The sequence below is a fragment of the Heptranchias perlo genome, chromosome 4 (genome assembly GCF_035084215.1).
Source record: "Heptranchias perlo isolate sHepPer1 chromosome 4, sHepPer1.hap1, whole genome shotgun sequence".
Classification (NCBI taxonomy): Eukaryota; Metazoa; Chordata; class Chondrichthyes; order Hexanchiformes; family Hexanchidae; genus Heptranchias; species Heptranchias perlo.
In genome coordinates, this window is record NC_090328.1 from 71,014,756 (window position 1) to 71,034,567 (window position 19,812).

The 19,812-nt window shown below is 42.5% G+C and overlaps 1 protein-coding gene across 5 annotated transcripts in view; it reads left to right on the forward strand.

Moving 5' to 3' along the window:
* Window positions 1-19,812, forward strand: part of vps13a (vacuolar protein sorting 13 homolog A) — a 366,579-nt gene that overhangs the window by 272,044 nt on the left and 74,723 nt on the right. For 4 of the 5 annotated variants that reach the window (XM_067983108.1, XM_067983109.1, XM_067983112.1 and 1 more), the window contains exons 54-60: window positions 2,881-3,113; window positions 3,712-3,865; window positions 4,730-4,876; window positions 8,580-8,661; window positions 9,186-9,255; window positions 14,232-14,343; window positions 17,690-17,803. In XM_067983108.1, the coding sequence (XP_067839209.1) occupies window positions 2,881-3,113; window positions 3,712-3,865; window positions 4,730-4,876; window positions 8,580-8,661; window positions 9,186-9,255; window positions 14,232-14,343; window positions 17,690-17,803 (912 nt within the window). Of the gene's footprint in view, window positions 1-2,880; window positions 3,114-3,711; window positions 3,866-4,729; window positions 4,877-8,579; window positions 8,662-9,185; window positions 9,256-12,677; window positions 13,106-14,231; window positions 14,344-17,689; window positions 17,804-19,812 lie in introns of those variants that run through there. The other variant, XM_067983113.1, reaches the window with a different exon arrangement.

Genomic DNA, 19,812 nt, shown 5'->3' on the forward strand with positions numbered 1-19,812 from the left:
AGGCCTCAAGGGGTAGGAGCACCCTGATCTGAGCCCATGGAAGGTGGTGGCCCTGGCAGAGTGCCACCTCACTTCTATTAAGAAATTCCTTCTGAAACTGGGGTTGCATTCCATATGATGGCACGCAGAGTGCCTTTGCATGCTCTACTTCTTAAAGGGAAAGCGGTCCACAATCAAAGACATGGAAGTACCACCTCAATCCTCCAAGGCCCCTGCGGCACGCTATCTGTAGCTCTCAGACTTGAGGGTGGGAGATTACATGATATTGAACCTAATGCCTATGTACAGTCTAGTACTGAACATGATAGTGAGCCTACTGTTTTATGAAGAATGGAGTCAGGCTACAAGTGGTTGAGAATGTACAGTTGCACATTGCTCAGTCTGCCCGCATTTAAAATGCGACCAGACATGGTACCAGGAAAATAGAGTATGAGAGTAAACTTGCAAGGAACACAAAAGCGGACCGTAAAAGCTTCTACAAGTACGTAAAAAGAAAAAGATTAGCGTCGACAAATGTAGGTCCCTTACAGTTAGAAATGTGAGAATTTATAATGGGGAACAAGGAAATGGCAGAGCAATTTAAACAAATACTTTGGTTCTGTCTTCACGGAAGAGGACACAAGTAACTTCCCAGAAATGCTAGGGAAGCAAGGGTCCAGTGAGAAGGAAGAATTAAAAGAAATTACTATTAGTAAATAAATAGTGCTGATGAAATTAATGGGACTGAAAGCCGATAAATCCCCAGGGCCTGATAATCTACATCCCAGAGTACTTAAACAGGTAGCTATGGAAATAGTGGATGCATTGGTTATCATCTTCCAAAATTCTATAGATTATGGAACAGTTCCTGCAGATTGGAGGGTGGCAAATGTAACCCCACTATTTAAAAAAGGGAGAAAGAAAACCGGGAACTACAAACCGGTTAGCCTAACATCAGTAATAGGGAAAATGCTAGAGTCTATTATAAAGGATGTGATAACAGGTCACTTAGAAAATATCAACGGGATTAGACAAAGTCAGCATGGATTTATGAAAGGGAAATCATGTTTGACAAACCTACTGGAGTTTTTTGAGGATATAACTGGTAGGATAAGGGAGAACCAGTGGATGTGGTGTGTTTGATAAAGTCCCACATAAGAGGTGCAAAATTAAAGCATATGGGATTGGGGGTAATATACTGGCATGGATTGAAAATTGGTTAACAAACCGGAAAGAGAGAGTAGGAATAAGTGGGTCTTTTTCATGGTGGCAGGTGGTGACTGGTGGGGTACTGGTGGGATCAGTGCTTGGGCTCCAGCTATTCACAATATATATCAATGATTTGGATGAGAGAACCAAATGTAATATTTCCAAGTTTGCTGACCACACAAAACTAGGTGAGATCGTGAGTTGTGAGGAGGATGCAAAGAAGCTTCAAGGCGATTTAGACAAGTTGAGTGAGTGGGCAAATATATGGCAGATGCGGTATAACGTGGATAAATGTGAAGTTATACACTTCAGAAGGAAAAACAGAAAGGCAGAGTATTATTTAAATGGTGTTGGATTGGAAAATGTTGATGTACAAAGGGACCTGGGTGTCCCTGTATACCAGTCACTGAAAGCAAACATGCAGGTGCAGCAAGCAGATAGGAAGGCAAATGGTATGTTGGCCTTCATTGCAAGAGGATTTGAGTACAGGAGCAAGGATGTCAGAGGAGACTCGCCTACATCACTTCTGCTTCACTGCAGAGGCAGTGTCCAAGCTATGCCATTTGCTGCAACTGACTCACAGACAAACTGAAGGACGATGATAGTTCATAGCTGTGAAGGTTACAACAGCATTAAGCTTTTGTGCAACAGTATTCTTCCAGGCCTCTGCAGTGTCAATCAATCTCCATTTCACTTCTGTATAAAGCGAATGACTGATGCCAGGGGAAACACCCTGATCACTTTCACAGTGAAAAGGAGACACTATCTGAGAAGGAACAGAACTTTTACTGGCTGGTAGGTTTCCCAGGAATCCACGGTGTTATAGATGGAATCCATGTGGTCATTAGGGCTGTATATATTAACCAGAATGCATTCATCAACAGGAAGGGATACCAGTTCATAAATATTCAACTAGTGATGCAATTATTTTATATCTTTTTCTTCTCCCCTTTCTGCTGTGGTATGGTTCCGCAGGGAGCTTGCCCAAGTGAATATTCAATGTGTGTAAGGTGAAGCATTTGAGTGCTAACAGGTTGCTTGATGATAGAGGACACCACAATCAAGCCCAACCCTGTCCTCACTCAATATCCACACACAGGTCACTGAATAGCAATGAGGAGCAGCAAGATCCTTGGCTAACTTCTCCTTTCCTAACCTAGAGGCATTGAGGTCAATTGGAGCATCCCTACTGCCACTGAGAATGAAATCAGCTAACTCGGTACAAGCCAGGAGTTGAACCTGGGATTTCTGGTCTATGTTGCTTAGCTATATGTTGCCTTTACCAACTGAAAACAATTTTACAACACCAAGTTATAGTCCAGCAATTTTATTTTAAATTCACAAGCTTTCGGAGACTTCCTCCTTCCTCATTTACCTGAGGAAGGAGGAAGTCTCCGAAAGCTTGTGAATTTAAAATAAAATTGCTGGACTATAACTTGGTGTTGTAAAATTGTTTACAATTGTCAACCCCAGTCCATCACCGGCACCTTTACCAACTGAGCCATTAGGGAAGCTTACTATTTCCATATTTTAAGAAATTACTGAGACTGGAATAATATTCTGTGATTCTGTCTCTCCAATTTTTTGCAGCATTAAAAATGTAGTCTAGTCATGACGTTTTACAATAATAATCTATGTATTTTCAAAGTTGCAAAGAACATATAATGCTCAAATCTGCTGTTTTACTTTCAGGATACATTCTTAGAGTTTTCCCAGGATAATGGGAAGATTTATTTAGCATCCTTGTTTGAGGGCCTGCAGAGAATCATTCTGTTCACAGAAGATGAGAGAGCATTCAAACTTGCTCAAGAAAGTGAGAAAGCAGAGGTTGCAGAACAGGAAGTCATTCTGTCATTACAGAACTTAGGAATTTCACTGGTTAATAATTCAACAAAGCAAGAAGTGGTCTACATTGGTATAACAAGGTGAATGCATGTTTTACAAACATACAAAATTGCTGGGCAGGAAAACATCAGCTGGTCCATCAAGTCTGCCCCACACCATGATGGCCAGACCATTGTGGCTAAACATTTCTTTCCTCCACCCCCCACCCCCCACCCCCCCTCACACCCACCCCCTGGGAGAGGCAAAAACAGAAAAAAACCCAGGCCAATAAGGGAAAAAATACTTCACAAAATTCCTCTCCGACTCCCTCATGCGATCAAAACTAGTCCAGGAGATCACATGGACCAAGTGTTATCTATAAAGACACTTACCTTGTAACAAAATATTGTGAAATGTAATTCATTACTGAGCCTAACCTTCAGACTTCCCATGGTTCCTAATGCTGCAGTAACTGGGTTTTGACCACAGGTCACTACTTTCTTCTGTTCAAAATGTGAAAATTGCAAACAATTTGCAATTATATTGTTGTATTCTTATTTCATGTTGAATACAGCACATTTTAAAAATTACAGCAATATTCATGATAGAATCTGTAATATCAAGTCTCTTCTATGACATTAGGACAGTTGGGTGCAATTTTGCTGACTTTACTTATTTGTTACTGTGTTTACAACTCAGTTCTGATGTTGTTTGGGAAACTAAACCCAAAGTCAAATTGCGCTGGAAACCAATGAGTATAAAGCAAACAGCACAGCTGGAGACGATTTATAAAGACTACATAGAGACTTCACCCCAAGAGAGCCATATTGCTGAACTCGCATGTGATTTTCAGGTCAGTTGAAAATTATGTTTACACTAAACTGCCCAAAAACACAGGATTCACTGATTAACTTCCAATCAGATAGCTCAATGTTCAACAACAAGAACGGCCTGTTTCTTAACTTGCTTATGTGTGAGTTTAATATATTCTTGCCAGGTCACCCTGGTACCTCCCATATGTTGATTAATATATGTGTTGATTAATAATCTTGGCTCGTGAAGGTGACATCGAGTTACATCAAATTTACAGCACAGAAACAGGCCATTCAGCCCAACTGGTCTATGTCAGCGTTTATGCTCCACACGAGCCTCCTCCCTCCCTACTTCATCTAACCCTATCAGCATACCCTTCTATTCTTTTTTCCATCATGTGCTTATCTAGTTTCCCCTTAAATGTATCTATGATGTTGTATGATGACAATGAATGAAGAAGAGAGGGAAACTTAAATGTGCCTTTTTTTATTATGCTTCATATTACTAGAAAGAGTGATGCTACACATTTAGCTGGTGAAGAGCTTTCCAGGTTTAGGCATCTCTGGTTTAACTTTTAATCCAAACCAAAGTTTTGACTCCATTGAAATGAATAGAGCCACGTTGGGACACATGCATCCATTCCCAATCATTGACTTCACGGAGTGGTTCTGCAGGGAAAGGAGACCTGAAATAGCAAGTAACAAATTAGATATTTCAGAAGGATGGTGTGCATATTTATTTATTTTTTACATAGAGATGGGAGAGTACTTTGAACAGAAAGAGCTGCACATAGACTTTACTTCCCCTTAGTGGCTAAACTAAATTGCAAGTGACTATTTGGATTTAATATAAAAATAGTGTTTTGCAAAATAAAGTTCAAAAATGTCTTTTATCTCACAAAAAGGCTCTCCTAACTCCTAATGGTATGGACATGAAAATGTTACAACCTTGTGAAGTACCAATAAGGAGAAATTATCTGCCAGCTATAAAAGTGGAATACACCGTCTCAACTCACCAGAAATCTCTCCGAGTCCAGATTTACAAGATCCAGGTATGTTACAAACTGGTAGCATAGGACCCGGTGGTTGTTATAAAAAAAAATGGTACACTGTGAATTGCTTATAAATTGCAACAGATTCAATTATCATAGCTTTGATATATGTTCTCTAATGGAAACATTCAGAAAAGAGAAATATTTAAATAAATAATATAACAAAATACTGCAGATGCTGGCAATCTGAAATAAAAACAATAAATGCTGGAAACATTCAGCAAATCAGGCATAATTTGTGGCGAGAGGAAGGTAAGGCTAATGTTTAAGGTCGTTGTTGAATTAAAGTTTGTTTAATTAGGATAGTATAAGAAATTAGTTGACTTTTTAATTGGTTTGGAAAAATCCATTTCCTTTTTCCTAAGGATATATACCGAGTGATATTGAAGTTGGTGCTGACCCTGGTAGAACAATGGGGTGGTGTTGTGGCCTTGCAGTATTGTGTTGTGGAAGGAGGAGGACTCTGACCGAGTAGCAAAAAGTACTAGCACTCTGTGGGGTGGGGGAGAAGATATAGGTGGTCAGGGTAGGAGGAAAGGGTGAGGGGTGGGAATGTTCAAGCAGTTGGGACAGGAAGAGGGAGGGGTGAAGGCACAGGCACTCAGCAGGTGAGAGCAGTTGGGAGGATTGAAAGAGAAAGAAGGCTGTAAGACCTTAGGTTAGGGAAACCCCCATTGCTGCCAAATTCCATGAACCGTCTTCTCCCCTTTCCCCATCGCTAAAGACCTGCCACCTACTGAGAACTGTGAACATCTTCCCAACATTTTCCTGTGTAACTTGGCCTTCAAAAAAGTTATGGCACAAAAATAAAATACCTAAGTAAAGGAACATATAATAATAATGTCACTCACTTACAGTTTTAGTGGGAAAATGAGCAGTTACCAAATTTGATCCCCAAACTGCTATAAATCTCAAAGCCGTATAATAAAAATGGAACTTTACATATTAAGTCACCATAAATCAGTGGCACTCAAAAATGCATTGCATAACGCTCCTCTTTTATAAATGTAAGGAATCTTACAACACCAGGTTATAGTCCAACAGTTTTATTTGAAAATCACAAGCTTTCGGAGGCTTTCTCCTTCGTCAGGTGAGTGTGGGATTCCTTGAAGGTTACCGCATATATAGTCAGAGAACAATGCCTGGTGATTACAGATAATCTTTCCAACTGCCCGTTGTCAAGACAATCAGACAGAGAGACAGTACATACAGGACTACTGAATACAAACGGCCCGAACCCAAAGACAGACAGACAGAGAGAGAGAGAGAAACATCCGTAAGGAAGAGAAAGAGAGAGAATGACCAGTTGTATTAAAAACAGATAACTCTTTTTTCGCTGGTGGGGGTTACGTGTAGCGTGACATGAACCCAAGATCCTGGTTGAGGCCGTCCTCATTGGTGCGGAACTTGGCTATCAATTTCTGCTCGACGATTTTGCGTTGTCGTGTGTCTCGAAGGCCGCCTTGGAGAACGCTTACCCGAAGATCGGTGGCTGAATGTCCTTGACTGCTGAAGTGTTCCCGACTGGGAGGGAACCCTCCTGACTGGCGATTGTTGCGCGGTGTCCGTTCATCCGTTGTCGCAGTGTCTGCATGGTCTCGCCAATGTACCATGCTCCGGGGCATCCTTTCCTGTATCGTATGAGGTAGACAACTTTGGCCGAGTCACAGGAGTATGAACCGTGTACCTGGTGGGTGGTGTCCTCTCGTGTGATGGTCTGGCATGTCTTGCAGAGGTTGCCGTGGCAGGGTTGTGTGGTGTCGTGAACGCTGTTCTCCAACTCTACAGCAGACGCCGCAACCTCGCCCAATGTTGTCTACCTCATACGTTGCAGGAAAGGATGCCCCGGAGCATGGTACATTGGCGAGACCATGCAGACGCTGCGACAACGGACGAACGGACACCGCGCAACAATCGCCGGACAGGAGGGTTCCCTCCCAATCGGGGAACACTTCAGCAGTCAAGGACATTCAGCCACCGATCTTCGGGTAAGCGTTCTCCAAGGCGGCCTTCGAGATGTACAACAACGCAAAATCGCCGAGCAGAAATTGATAGCCAAGTTCCGCACCCATGAGGACGGCCTCAACCGGGATCTTGGGTTCATGTCACGCTACACGTAACCCCACCAGCAGGAAAAAAAAGTTATCTGTTTGTAATACAACTGGACATTCTCTCTCTCTCTCTCTCTCTCTCTCTGCCTTTCGGCTCTCTTCCTCTCTTTGTCTGTGTAATTTGACCCATTGTGTAATCAGTATACTGGGACCTACTGTTTTCCATGGCTAACCTGTCTGAACACCAACAACACCTTTGATTGGTGTCATGGTGTCCCAGCCTAATATAAGATATGCAATTTGAGAACCTCTCATTCACTCACTCACCTGACGAAGGAGATAATCTCTGAAAGCTTGTGATTTTCAAATAAAACTGTTGGACTATAACCTGGTGTTGTAAGATTCCATACTATTAGTATGAGATAGTAGGGGGCATACGGAGAGAAATTAAAGAAATAAAATATAAATGAGACGCAGAGTGTGTAAATAGCTGAAGTTATGGGGGCTATGCAGATGGATAGAGAAACATGAAAGCAAAGCAGAGCAGGCTCCAGTGGCCCAGGAACTTGGTAGAAGAAAAAAGCAGGTTGTCACCAAGGGTGCAGGCATCCTTGCCAGCACAGTGTTCCATTGGGAGTGGAGGCATCCCAAGCACCAACGCATTGGAACACTACTGTTGTTTTAGAATTCCAGCATCTGCCATATTTTGCTCTTTGTTCAATAGTCTTGTGTTGCCCTATGGTAGGTTGCATTGCTGTTAAATGGCCCTTTAATGTAATGTATATGCTGCTGATGGACTCCTCCACCTGAGCTGCCGTCTGCAGCAGACTATCTGATAACATTCCCCAATGCCAACATGAACATTTTATCCTTTTTAAATGTAGGACCTGTGAACTGCAGATTCAGACACTCCAGCCAGCAACATCTTTACTCCTCATGTACCACCACTGGATGCTGCTTCACCCACATTCTCTATGTATTACCCAGTGCACTCCCCATGTCCTCACTATCTAACTTGCCTGGGGTGGATGTCTCTGGGCTGGCATTTGGGAGAGATAGTGTGCAGGTTCTTTCTGCCAAGAGCTGTTACTGCTGGATGCTGAGGGACCTGTATCATCTTCCGCAGTACACCTCGAAGAGGAAGAGAGGTTAATGGTTTCCTGAGGACTGGCGCTCACATGACACTTAACAGTTAAACAGGGTGAAACGAGGGTTTCATGGTATGGTTCACTGACAATTAAGGAAGGGTTCCATAAGAAGAGGCACATGAAGTCCCTCAGTTGCCACATACCCTCCAACCTTTCCATATTAATATGCTCAATGGCCTCTTTCTCCAAGACCTGCAAAGATTCACACTCATAGGGGTCAAGCAGGCTGAGGTTTGGGAGTCCACTACTTGTCTCCAATCTCTTCCAGCTGCTGTTGGCTGTCTTTTCCTTTAAGAACAATTATCTTTGGTCACCATGAGATGATGTAAAACTAGATGCATTTGAGTTATTTTGAAAAATTTGGAAAATTTTGGTTTTCTTTAACATAAAATTGAAATTTTATTGTAAATGTAGATATTAGTGTTGCAGACAATTTTTAAATTATTAAAAGGCATTTATTATTTTCTAACAAAATTGCTGCCTTATTTTTGTTTTTAATCTCAGGTCCAAAACCAGCTTTCCGGAGCCATCTTTCCTTTTCCGTTTTTTCCCATTACTCCCCCTAAGTCCATCACCATGGATTCAGGTTGGTTTTATGTAATTTACTGGTAAATTAAGCTATGAAGAAACTACTAAATGTGATATTTGCTGTAAATGGAATGAACAAGATTGTTTATTGATTGATTTGGATGCTTATTAGCATTTCTTAATTGTCCTGTTAAACAGTTAAGCGCTCTGCAGTTTAAAGCAATCTTTGTAAAGTAGTGTAAACTGAGATCAGTGGAACTTGGCTATTCTGAACCTTCATTTGTAATGAAAGTTATGTTTTACTTGTGTCCTTTAATCATAATTTTAAGTTACCTATGGCACCGAGATGAAAACCACTCACCTTTTTGAGCCCACCATGCTTTGTGTTTTGCAGCATTTGAAAGTATTTACAGAAACTTGTTATCCCCTTCCTAAAGGTTATGTAAGAATGAAACCTAAACTCTTGGATCAAAATAATATTTGGTGAATTTTGATACTCAGAATAGAAAATTAAAACCAGTTCTATAATTGACTACTTCTAAGATCAATAAACAGTTTTTGTTTATTTTTATTTTTTGATAGCACCAAAACCTTTTGCCGATGTCAGTGTTATCACAAGGTTTGCAGGGCAGTCTGAAATATTTCGTTTCAGGTAAGTCATAAACATGAAATTGATCTTGTCAACTATTATAGGGTATTAAGATAATTGTCAAACAAGCCTTTAACAATCAAAAGCAAACTACTGCGGATGCTAGAAATCTGAAATAAAAACAGAAAATGCTGGAAATAGTCAGCAAGTCAGGCAGCATCTGTGCTCAAAGAAACAGACTTAACGTTTAAGGTTGACGACCCTTTGTCAGAACTGGGAGAAGTTGAAGATTAAACCGTTTTTAAGCAAGTACAGAGCCAGGGAAAAGAGGGGAGGGGAGGAAAGAACAAAAGGGAAGGTCTCAGATAGGGTGGAGGGTAGGAGTGATTAAATGACAAAAGGGATGATGGTGCAAGGCAAGGAAGGTGGTAATGGGACAAGTAAAGAAACAAAAGATGGGTCTAGAGGAGCTGTAAATGGCAACATCAGAACCATTATCAGCACCTACTAGCCAAAAAAAATGGGAGCAGTGGTTATGATCTAAAGTTATTGAAATCAGTGTTGAGTCCAGAAGGTTGTAAAGTGCCTAATTGAAAGATGAGGTGCTGGTCCTCGAGCTTACATTGAGCTTCATTGGAACCACGTAAGAGGCCGAGGTCAGAGTGGGAGTGGGACAGAGAATTAAAATGGCAAGCAACTGGCAGGTCAGGGTTACGCTTGTGGACTGAGTGGAGGTGTTCAGCAAAGCGATCACCCAATTTGCGTTTGGTCTCCCCAATGTAGAGGAGACCATCTTAAGCATTGTGAGCAACGAATACAGTACACTAAATTGAAGAAGTGCAAGTAAGTCGCTGTTTCACCTGGAAGGAGTGTTTGGGACCCTGGACGGCGGGAAGGGAGGAGGTGAAAGAGCAGGTGTTGCACCTCCTGCACTCGCATGGGAAGGTGCCGCGGGGAGGAGACCAGGTGTTGGGGGTGATGGAAGAGTGGACCAGGGTGCCGTGACATTAACTGTTTCTTTCTCCACATATGCTGCCTGACTTGCTCAGTATTTCCAGCATTTTCTGTTTTTATTCCTTGTGATAAATTCTGTTCCTCTTACACAAAATAATTTTGAATAAACCATTTGAAGACTTGTTTTTGTATCCAGATTAAAAATTAGAAATATGTTTTTTTTAAATTAGTGCTACAGATCCTATAGCCAGGAGAACATGGTGCTCCGGCTGGGGATTTCTTAATGAGTACTATATGCTGCCCTGTGACTGCCTGCCATAAGGTTGAATTCAAGTGAAACAAGCTGTTCAGTACTTAAACCAACTGTTAAACCAAATTACTAATAGAAACAGTGAACAAAATTAAAAATTGACAATATGATTTAAAGTACAGCATTATGAAAACAAAACATTGAATTTACTTTAGCTTTTAGAGAAAGAAATATTTTTAAAAGTTCGTTCTGGTAGGTGTGTTGAATAAAAAAGATGTACCTTAATAAGTGCATCAATAATATTGGGGAATTAGATTTGAAGCATTGTTAAAATTTGATCGAATGTCACATTTTTATTTTAATGTTTTTTCAAAAACAAAATGAGAAATATGAGGGTATGGTTTTCATTATGTAAGCCTATATCCGGCAGTAATACAAATTTGGAGTTTTCCATACATTCGCCTCCCAAAAATAGTAAAATTACTGATAGGAATGTTACTTAAACATGAGAGCTGGAGGCCTTCAGTTTATGGAAACAATTTTTTACTTATATCTATTTGATGTTGCTTTTTTTAAAATGACAGTTCAAAAATAAATGGTTCCTACTCTGACAATGCAAACGCTCCCATCAACTTCTGCTGAAGCCCAGCTGCCTGCCCACTGAGATACTACTACCTTCCCATTTAGAAAGAAAACTTTCATTTATATTGTATGTTATCGCATGCTGATGACATCTCAGTGCACTTCACAACCACTAAATTGGTTTTGAAACACCTGCAATGGCTTCTCTTCCCGCTCCTGCACCGTTACCTCTGGAGTTCCCCAAGGATCTATGCTTGGCCCCCTCCTATTTATCATCTACATGCTGCCCCTCGACGACATCATCCGAAAACACGTCAGGTTCCACGTGTACACTGATGACACCCAACTCTACCTCACCACCACCTCCCTCGACCCCACTACTGTGTCTAATTTATCACACTGCTTGTCCGAAATCCAGTACTGGATGAGAAAAAATTTCCTCCAACTAAACAGTGGGAAGACCAAAGCCATTACCTTCGGTCCCCGCCACAAACTCCATTCCCTAGCCACTGTCTGAGGCTAAACCACACCGTTCACAACCTTGGCATCCTACTTGACTCCGAGATGAGCTTCCGACCACATATCTGCTCCATCACCAAGACTACTTCCATCTCTGTAACATCAGGCGTGTCTGCCCCTGCCTCAGCTCATCTGCTGCTGAAACCCTCATCCATGTCTTTGTTACCTCTAGACTTGACTATTCCAATGCTGTCCTGACTGGCCTGCGCCATCTTCCACCCTCCATAAACTTGAGCTCATCCAAAACTCTGCTCCCCATTTCCTAACTCACACCAAGTCACTTTCACCCATCACCCTGTGCTCGCTGACCTACGTTGGCTCCCGTTCCGGGAGCGCCTCAATTTAAAATTCTCATCCTTGTTTTCAAATCCATCCATGGCCTCGCACCTTTCTGAAACCTCCTCCAGCTCTGCGCTCCTCGAATTCTTGTCTCTTGCGCATCCCTGAATTAATCGCTGCACCGTTGGCGGCTGTGCCTTCAGCTGCCTAAGATCCTAAGCTCTGGAATTCCCTCCCTAAACCTCTCCGCCTCTCTACCTCTCCTCCCTAAAACCTATCTCTGTCCTAATACCTCCTTTTGTGGCTCAGTGTCAAATTTTGTTTATTAATTGATCTGTGAAGCGCCTTTGGACGTTTTACTACATTAAAGGCGCTATATAAATGCAAGTTGTTGTTGAAGTGTAGTTACTGTTGTTATGGAGGCCAATTTGCTCGTAGCAAGGCCCCACAAACAGCAAATGATAAATATTTGCAGCGAATTTTTTTTGGTGGTGGTGTTTCAGAGAGAACTTTCTGCTCCTCAAATAGTATTATGGGATCTTTTAAGTCCATTATAACAGACAGGCAGGGCCTCAGCTTAACATCTCATCTGAAAGAGAGTTCTTTCGACATTTCAGCACTCTGTCAGTGTCAGCCTAAATTATATGCTCATGTCCTGGAATGAGACTTGAATCTTGGCCTTTCGACTCAGCGGCAAGAGCATTACCAGCTGAGACAAGCTGACCAGGAGCTGCATTGACAGGTGCACTGCAGTGGATCTCTTTAATTTACCATTCAGCCCTGCTCTCTCTTAGCTCCAGAATAAGATCCTTTTACCTTCTACTTCCAGATCTCCACACTCACTCCCAGCCTTAGCACCCATGATCTCTCCGCTCCTTCTCAACCTCTGTTCCCTTTCTAGCTCAAACCCATCACTCTCTCCAAGCTCAGGCCCTGCTTCCTTCCTATCACAACACCAATAGTTTTTCTTGAGTTTTTTTCGGTCTGCTGGGTGTCTGACGTGGAAACCCTTCACCACATTTAAAAGTCTCCAAGCAAGAGGAATCTTACCCAGGTAATTTGTTTTGTTGTATTTGAAGTGCATACCCTCTCCCTGTGGGGACTCAGCCCATTGAGCCAAGTCCAGAGAGCTTAGATTCAGGTTGGCAGTGCCAAGGTTTAGGGGCTCACAAATGTGCATAGGGATATTGTTGGAATTTAACCAGCTAAAATGACACTGCCTGTCAGCACAAAACAGTAGTATGCTTCTCACTGATTGTCCAGATATGATCACTGTACCCACTGCGACATTGCCTGTGCAGGGTTATCTGGAGCCAAGTGGGAAATATCTCCGACCTTAATAATGGGTCCACTCCTCCAGGTTCCATTCAGATCCAGGTTGCTTGGTCAATAATCATCAATGCCCTGGAGTTCTGTGGATTTGCCTGACTCAGGAATTGAATTACCAAGTCTGCCAAAATTGTTGATTTAACTGCTATCACTAGGTATGTCATCTCGGAGCCACATCGATCCCAAAATGACCCCATTTACTTCCCTGCACCCTAGGCCGGAAGAGTAGTCACTGGTTGCTCATTGGACAACACAATTCAGAGTTTGACCTCCGTTAGGAAGACAGCAGATACCAAGAGCTGCTCATAAACAGCACAGTGACAAAAACAACTCACCATAAAATGTATGAGTATAATTACCACCGTCCTCCCAACCACAGCATGAATGTACACTATCATAGAATCATAGAAATTTACAGCACAGAAGGAAGCCATTTGGCCCATCGTGCCTGTGCCGGCTGAAAAAGAGCTATCGTGCCTAATCCCACTTTCCAGCAATTTGTCTGTAGCCTTGTAGGTTATGGCACTTCAAGCGCATATCCAAGTACTTTTTAAATGTGATGATTATATACTATATCCCAGCAAACAGTGATTCTTCCATTTGGACAGCAACAGGAAGATCACACTATATGTAAAGCCTGGTCTTTGCTCCCTTCCAACTTAGGCCCAAGCCCCCCACTCCCTTCTCAGATGTCTGCTCCATCCTGATTGCCACCCTGTCAGTTTCTCCCACTCAAGTGTGTTGCAGCAGCTCTTGAATTATCTCTCCCTTCAGTAAAGCAACACGTGTGGGATACATACAACAGAAAGGAGATGGGGAAGCAAGAGAGACTTGCATAAAGAAGGAGACAAAAAGAATAACAAAAAAGTAAAAAGATAAGAAATAGAGATGGCCATACAGAGAAACAGAAAAAATGATTGATGAATTAGAGTGGGACACGAGCAGTGAGACAGCTATAGCAATGGTCATTTAATTTTACTTTTGCCTTGGGCAAGGCTAAGGATGATCAACTGTTTTTTTTAATTTAAATATTTTGTAATAATTATAATAATCAGCTGCATGTTGACTTTAAATGGAAAATAATCTTAATTAAATTTCTCATAGATATGTTAAATATTTGTAACAGGTATTTTAAGGTCCTAATTCAAGAAATGGATCTGAAGTTAGATCTTGGTTTTCTTTATGCATTGATGGAACTCTTCACCCAATCAACAGATGCTGTTCTTGGGGAACAAAAGGTAGAAAACAAACATATAGCCTCAGTATAACAACAAAATTGATGTTGTAAGTTTTGTTCACTTTGATGTCCTTTTTACTTCTCCTCAAGATATTAGTGGTAATTTCAAAATTCCTATTCAGATGCTACTACATTTTCTTTGGGTAGTGAATGGTTAAAGAACCCTTGAATTTGGGGTTGCACATGGGAAAGTACAGGAGTGGAGAAGACTCAGTCCAGCTGGCCAGTCCTAAAAACTAATGGCTCTCAAATCACCTTCAGATATCTATCCAATTCTTCCTTAAGTTTTTCCACACGATCTGCCTCCACGGCCTTCCTTAGCAGTCCGTTCCACATATTCACTACCCTCTCCATAAAGAAGTTAAATCTAAACTGTCTGTGCATGTTCCCTCTTCTAAGTTTGAGTCTATGTCCCCTGATTTTTGGTTAGAGTTTGTGGCAAACTCAAAACATGTTATTGTGGTTCAATTTATCTACTTTCTTAAGACTGTTGAATACTTTAACAATATCTCCCCTGCGCCTTCTCTTTGATTCAGATTCTGAAACCTTTCTTCATAGCTCAGATTCCTTACGCTAGGTATCAGTTTGGTTGTCCTTTACTACACTGTCTCCAATAACTGGATAGCCTTGCTACATTACAGCAACTAGATTTGTACACAATACTCCAGATGTGGTGTGCCAGTGCCTTTTCCAGGCTCATTATTATCTCCTAGGATTTGTGCTCTATCCCTCTGGATATACAACTAAAGATCAGGTTAGTTTTCCTTACTGCTGTGGCATACTGCACTACTAGTTTCACTGAACTATCGACCGATACCCCCAGATCCTTTTCCTATGTTGTGTTCTGTAGCCTAGAGCCATTTAGTTTATATTCCCATTGCTTCTTTCATTTTAGTCTCATTACCTTCCATTTATCCACATTAAAAGCCATTTGCCACTCATGAGTGCACCTTTCTAGCCTTTCCAGAACATTTTGTATTTGGTTTGTGTCTTCCCTATTGTTTGAACAACACCCTCCCCCCTCCCCCCCCACTTCTGCTCTCCAATTTGATGTCATCTGGGACCTTGGACAGCTTTGTTTCTGCCCCAAGCTTAAAATTGTTTATATACATTGTAAACAGCACTGATCTCGGCACTGATCCCCATTTACTCAAAGAACCCCACTATGTCCAAAAATGTTTTATACACTTGTGTTTATATGGAACTGCAGCTTGTTCCAGAAAAATTGCATAGAAGTAGAATTCTTATTTTTTCAATCTCTACATACAAAACGTAATTTCCTGTCCTCACAGGGATGTCACCAAAAGATTTGTCCCTTTTAAGAACAATACCAAACTTGAAGTACCTATCTCCTCCCGCAGCGCCGTCTTCACAGTGATGAGGTCCAAGACCCAATATCTGGATCTCCTCGGACCTCACCATTTGTGCGTGGGGGACGAATGCTGCACCGGGGGAACCCTCAATGTTTTACATCAGTTGAAAAAGTTTGCAAAGAATGCTGAATGCAACCAACTGTCCATGCTAAAGTTGAGTCCAGTTGCACCCTGTTGTTATGCCACCTAATAACTGTAATATATTAAAATCAGTAGATGGGTAACCACATTTCATGGAATACCTGTTACACCTGTAAATGGCATTAAATAGAGGTTTTCATTGTTAAGCTTTGTTAACCTTAGTAATGGCAGAATGCCTAATCTCGGAAACAAACCTGGAGAAATTGGTACCTTTTCCAAAATGAAGAAATTTGCTGGTACAGATAATTTTTGTTTTAAAATTTCGAGAAAAATGAGGACTGCTCCAAATCAGAGAAATCGGGGCTTCCTGAAAAACATAAATATCTACCTTATTGAAACTCTCCATAATCGGCTCTGCCATTAATTCTTTTTAATTGACCCATGCTAAAACTGTTCACAATTGGCTGATAGTATTCTTCTCCCTCCCACTGAGAGTTTCTGAAGTCCCACTGCTGCAGTTGTTTTTTTGCTATCTAATGTTTGTACCCTTGCGACTCCCCCAAGGGTGTTAATCATTCCCCTCCCCCACCCTGCTGAGTGCAGTCTGCTAAGATAATTCCCTCCTCTCTTCCACCACTGAATTGTTCCCCCTCTCCCCCCATTCTGCTTTCTGCACTGGCCGAGGTGGCTTTCTTGCTCCCCCCCCACAAACTTTCCCAAGGGTCCAATTGCCCTCCGGCCCTCTGACCCTGCTTGACCTGTAAACTGCACTTGGTCTTGACTCAGTGGGCTGAAATTGGTCTTGGACAGTAGCGCTTTACACGTCATCTGATTTTCTTTTGCATTGACTTCATTGGAAATGAAATCAGGCAGCACGTAAAACGGGCTGCTGATTCACGATCACCCGTTTTGCCCTGTCGCCCAAGACCAATTTAAATCCCCCCCTCCTGTGTGCAATCCCACAGGAGATTGACTTAATGTGCAGCCAACATGGCGGCCCAGATGTTTATGGGGAGGCAGGGAGGGAGCGGGGGTGACTTTTCGCGGGTAGAAAACCCAGTAATATGGGGAACACGGAAGTCCTACCAAATTTAATTTTCTCCATTTCCCGCCCGGCAGCTAGCCAGATTGAGAGGCTGGCTGGCTGTAGGGCAGGAAGGCCTATGGTAGAAGGCTGCAGCCGGGGACCAAAGAGGGAGGGAGGGAGAGATCGCGGGGGTGGGTGGGGGAGACCATGGGTCAGTATCAGTTTGGGGCAGGGTGGGGGGTTGGTTGACCTGGAGATTGCGGGAGGGAGGTCGGCCTGGAGATCATGTTGGGGGAGGGGGGGGTGCTGTGTCGCATCGCAGAGCATTGAGTTGGGGAGGGGGGGGGGTTTGAATCAGCAGATCATGGGGAGAGGGGCAAATTGTGGCAATTTTGGTTGGGGGGATGGGAGAACCACTCCTGTTCCTCCTGGCCCACAAGCACTGCTGGAAAAGCACTTACCTGCTTGATCCAGCAATTCTCACCTCTCTTTAGCTGCTAGGTTTCCCGAGCCCTGGGAACCACAGCCATTAAATCTAAATGGCTGCTAAAATCTGAGGCAAGTAAAGTGGAAGTAGGCGCGATCGCGGTGGGTTGTGGTTGGGTTTCACAGTTTTAAGAATTTAATCCCCTCCGCCCCTCTCCCGCCAGTCCTTGGGGTGGGGGTGGGGGGTTAAAATCCCCCCCCCCCCCTGTATGTGTGGATGCCGTGTGTCAAATACTGAAAATCGAAATATCCAACTAGAATACGAAAGAAAGTAAAAGTAACAACAATATTTGGAGAATTTTAAGAAGTGCTCTTTAGTTAAAGTAATGAAGTTCGAATTTATTAATTCAAATTTGTTTCAATCATTGTGTTTTGTTAAGTTGGAACTATTCCAAAAGGACCTCGAGTACATTCAAACAGAGCTGATGACTGAAACTGCCACAGACAGCTCACCTATCAGTCTATATGAGTATTTCCATATTTCTCCTATCAAAGTAAGTATAAGTTTTAACTATTTCACTGCGAAAGTAATATAGGATTATATTTGCTTAAAACATAATTAAAGTTTTAAAATTAGTCTCAGTCATACAAAATATAGACTTGAAATTATTTTTATTGTTTAAATTTTTTATTGAGTTCTAGAAGGCACAGATATGTGGTTGGGCCCCACTATGATTTGTTCAAACAGTACTTCACATAAATAATTGTAAACAATTTTACAACACCAAGTTATAGTCCAGCAATTTTATTTTAAATTCACAAGCTTTCGGAGATTTTCTCCTTCCTCAGGCAAATGTTTGAGGAAGGAGAAAATCTCCGAAAGCTTGTGAATTTAAAATAAAATTGCTGGACTATAACTTGGTGTTGTAAAATTGTTTACAATTGTCAACCCCAGTCCATCACCGGCATCTCCACATCATCACATAAATAACTTAGTGAAACAGCTCTGCGTTCATAGAAGATGTTGCACACTATGCGGTTGATTTTAACTGGAGGTGCGTTCGGGGCAAGGTGGATAGCAGTTGATAACGGTGCTTGGAGGGGGAGGCATGGCCTGGGATAGGGAGGCTCAAGATCTCATAGCAGGACCCAAAGGAGCCCTCCTGCATTTCCTGGCTCACTAGAATTCCACAGAAAAATTACATTTTTAAACTTAGCTTGGCCTCTTCTGGCCACTCTGTGACTTCCACCAGGTTCTAGGTTAGTAACCAAAGTAGTAGACAGAGGAATGTCCATGGATGTAATTTATATGGACTTTCCAGAAGGCATTTGATAAGGTTCCACATAAGAGACTGTTACCTAAAATTAAAGCTCATGGAAATAAAGGCAAATTGTTGACCTGGTTAGGAGATTGGTTAGGCGGCAGAAGACAGAGAGTAGGAATAATGCGTATGTACTTGAATTGGAAGGAAGTGACGCGTGGGGGTAGTTTTAACCCCCAAAAACAGGCGGGTTGATGGCTGGTGGGAAGTGAAAATAGTGGATTTTTGGAGCGGGACCGCATCTCGGCTCCAATGCGCCCACTTCCGGGTTTGATGCACACGCGCAACTGAAACCTGGAAGCCCTGCCCCCACTTAAAGCCGGTGGGCCGATACTTAAAGGGGTATTGTATCTCATTGAAATAGTTGAGGTACTTAATTTTTTGTGTATTATGGAAGTAAATCAACATTAACCTTGCCTGTTCGGGTTTCCCATTGCTTCTGATTCACATCAGGTGAAAGCAGGTTGGAAGGACAGGATCCATGAGGTGAGTACCTTTATTGCACTGCTTGTGGGCTAGGAGGAGCAGGGGTGCTTCTTCCAGGCCCAACAAGCTCACCTGGTGCGACTTGACCCCGCCCCCCGCGATCTTCCGATGCTGGACCCAGCCACCCACCCCCCCCGATCTTATTGAAGGCCCACCATGTCGTCCATGTTCCCCCACTGTCCCCATCCCTCCCATTTCTTCCAGGGCCCACGATCGCTCTCTCCCTCCTGCCCCCCCCCCCCCCGCTCCGAATCGCGGCTCCTTTCCCTTCCAACAGGCAGCCAGCATGTCATTCCGGCTGCCTGGTGCGTGGAAAACCTGGAAGCACAAATACTTACCTTCAGTTGAGTTGCAATTACAGATTACAATGTACTTGTTCGCATTCCGGTTTCCTGACGCAAATATCTAAAGATGGGCAGGGTTCCTGGCTCCCTGCTAAAATCATGCCCATGGTGTCCCACAAGGATCTGTGCTGGGGCCTCAACTATTCACTATATTCGTTAATGATTTAGATAACACAATAGAGAGCAATATATCCAAGTTTGCCGATGAAACAAAGATTGGTGGCATAGTAAGTAGTGTAGACAGGAGCATTAAATTACAAGGAGACATTGGTAGTGGGAAAAACTGTGCCAGGTGGATTTTGATGCAGGTAAATGTGAGGTCATCAATTTTGGACTAAAAAGGATAGATCTGAGTATTTTTAAATAGTGAGAAGCTAGGAACAATGGAGGTCCAAAGAGATTTAGGGGTCC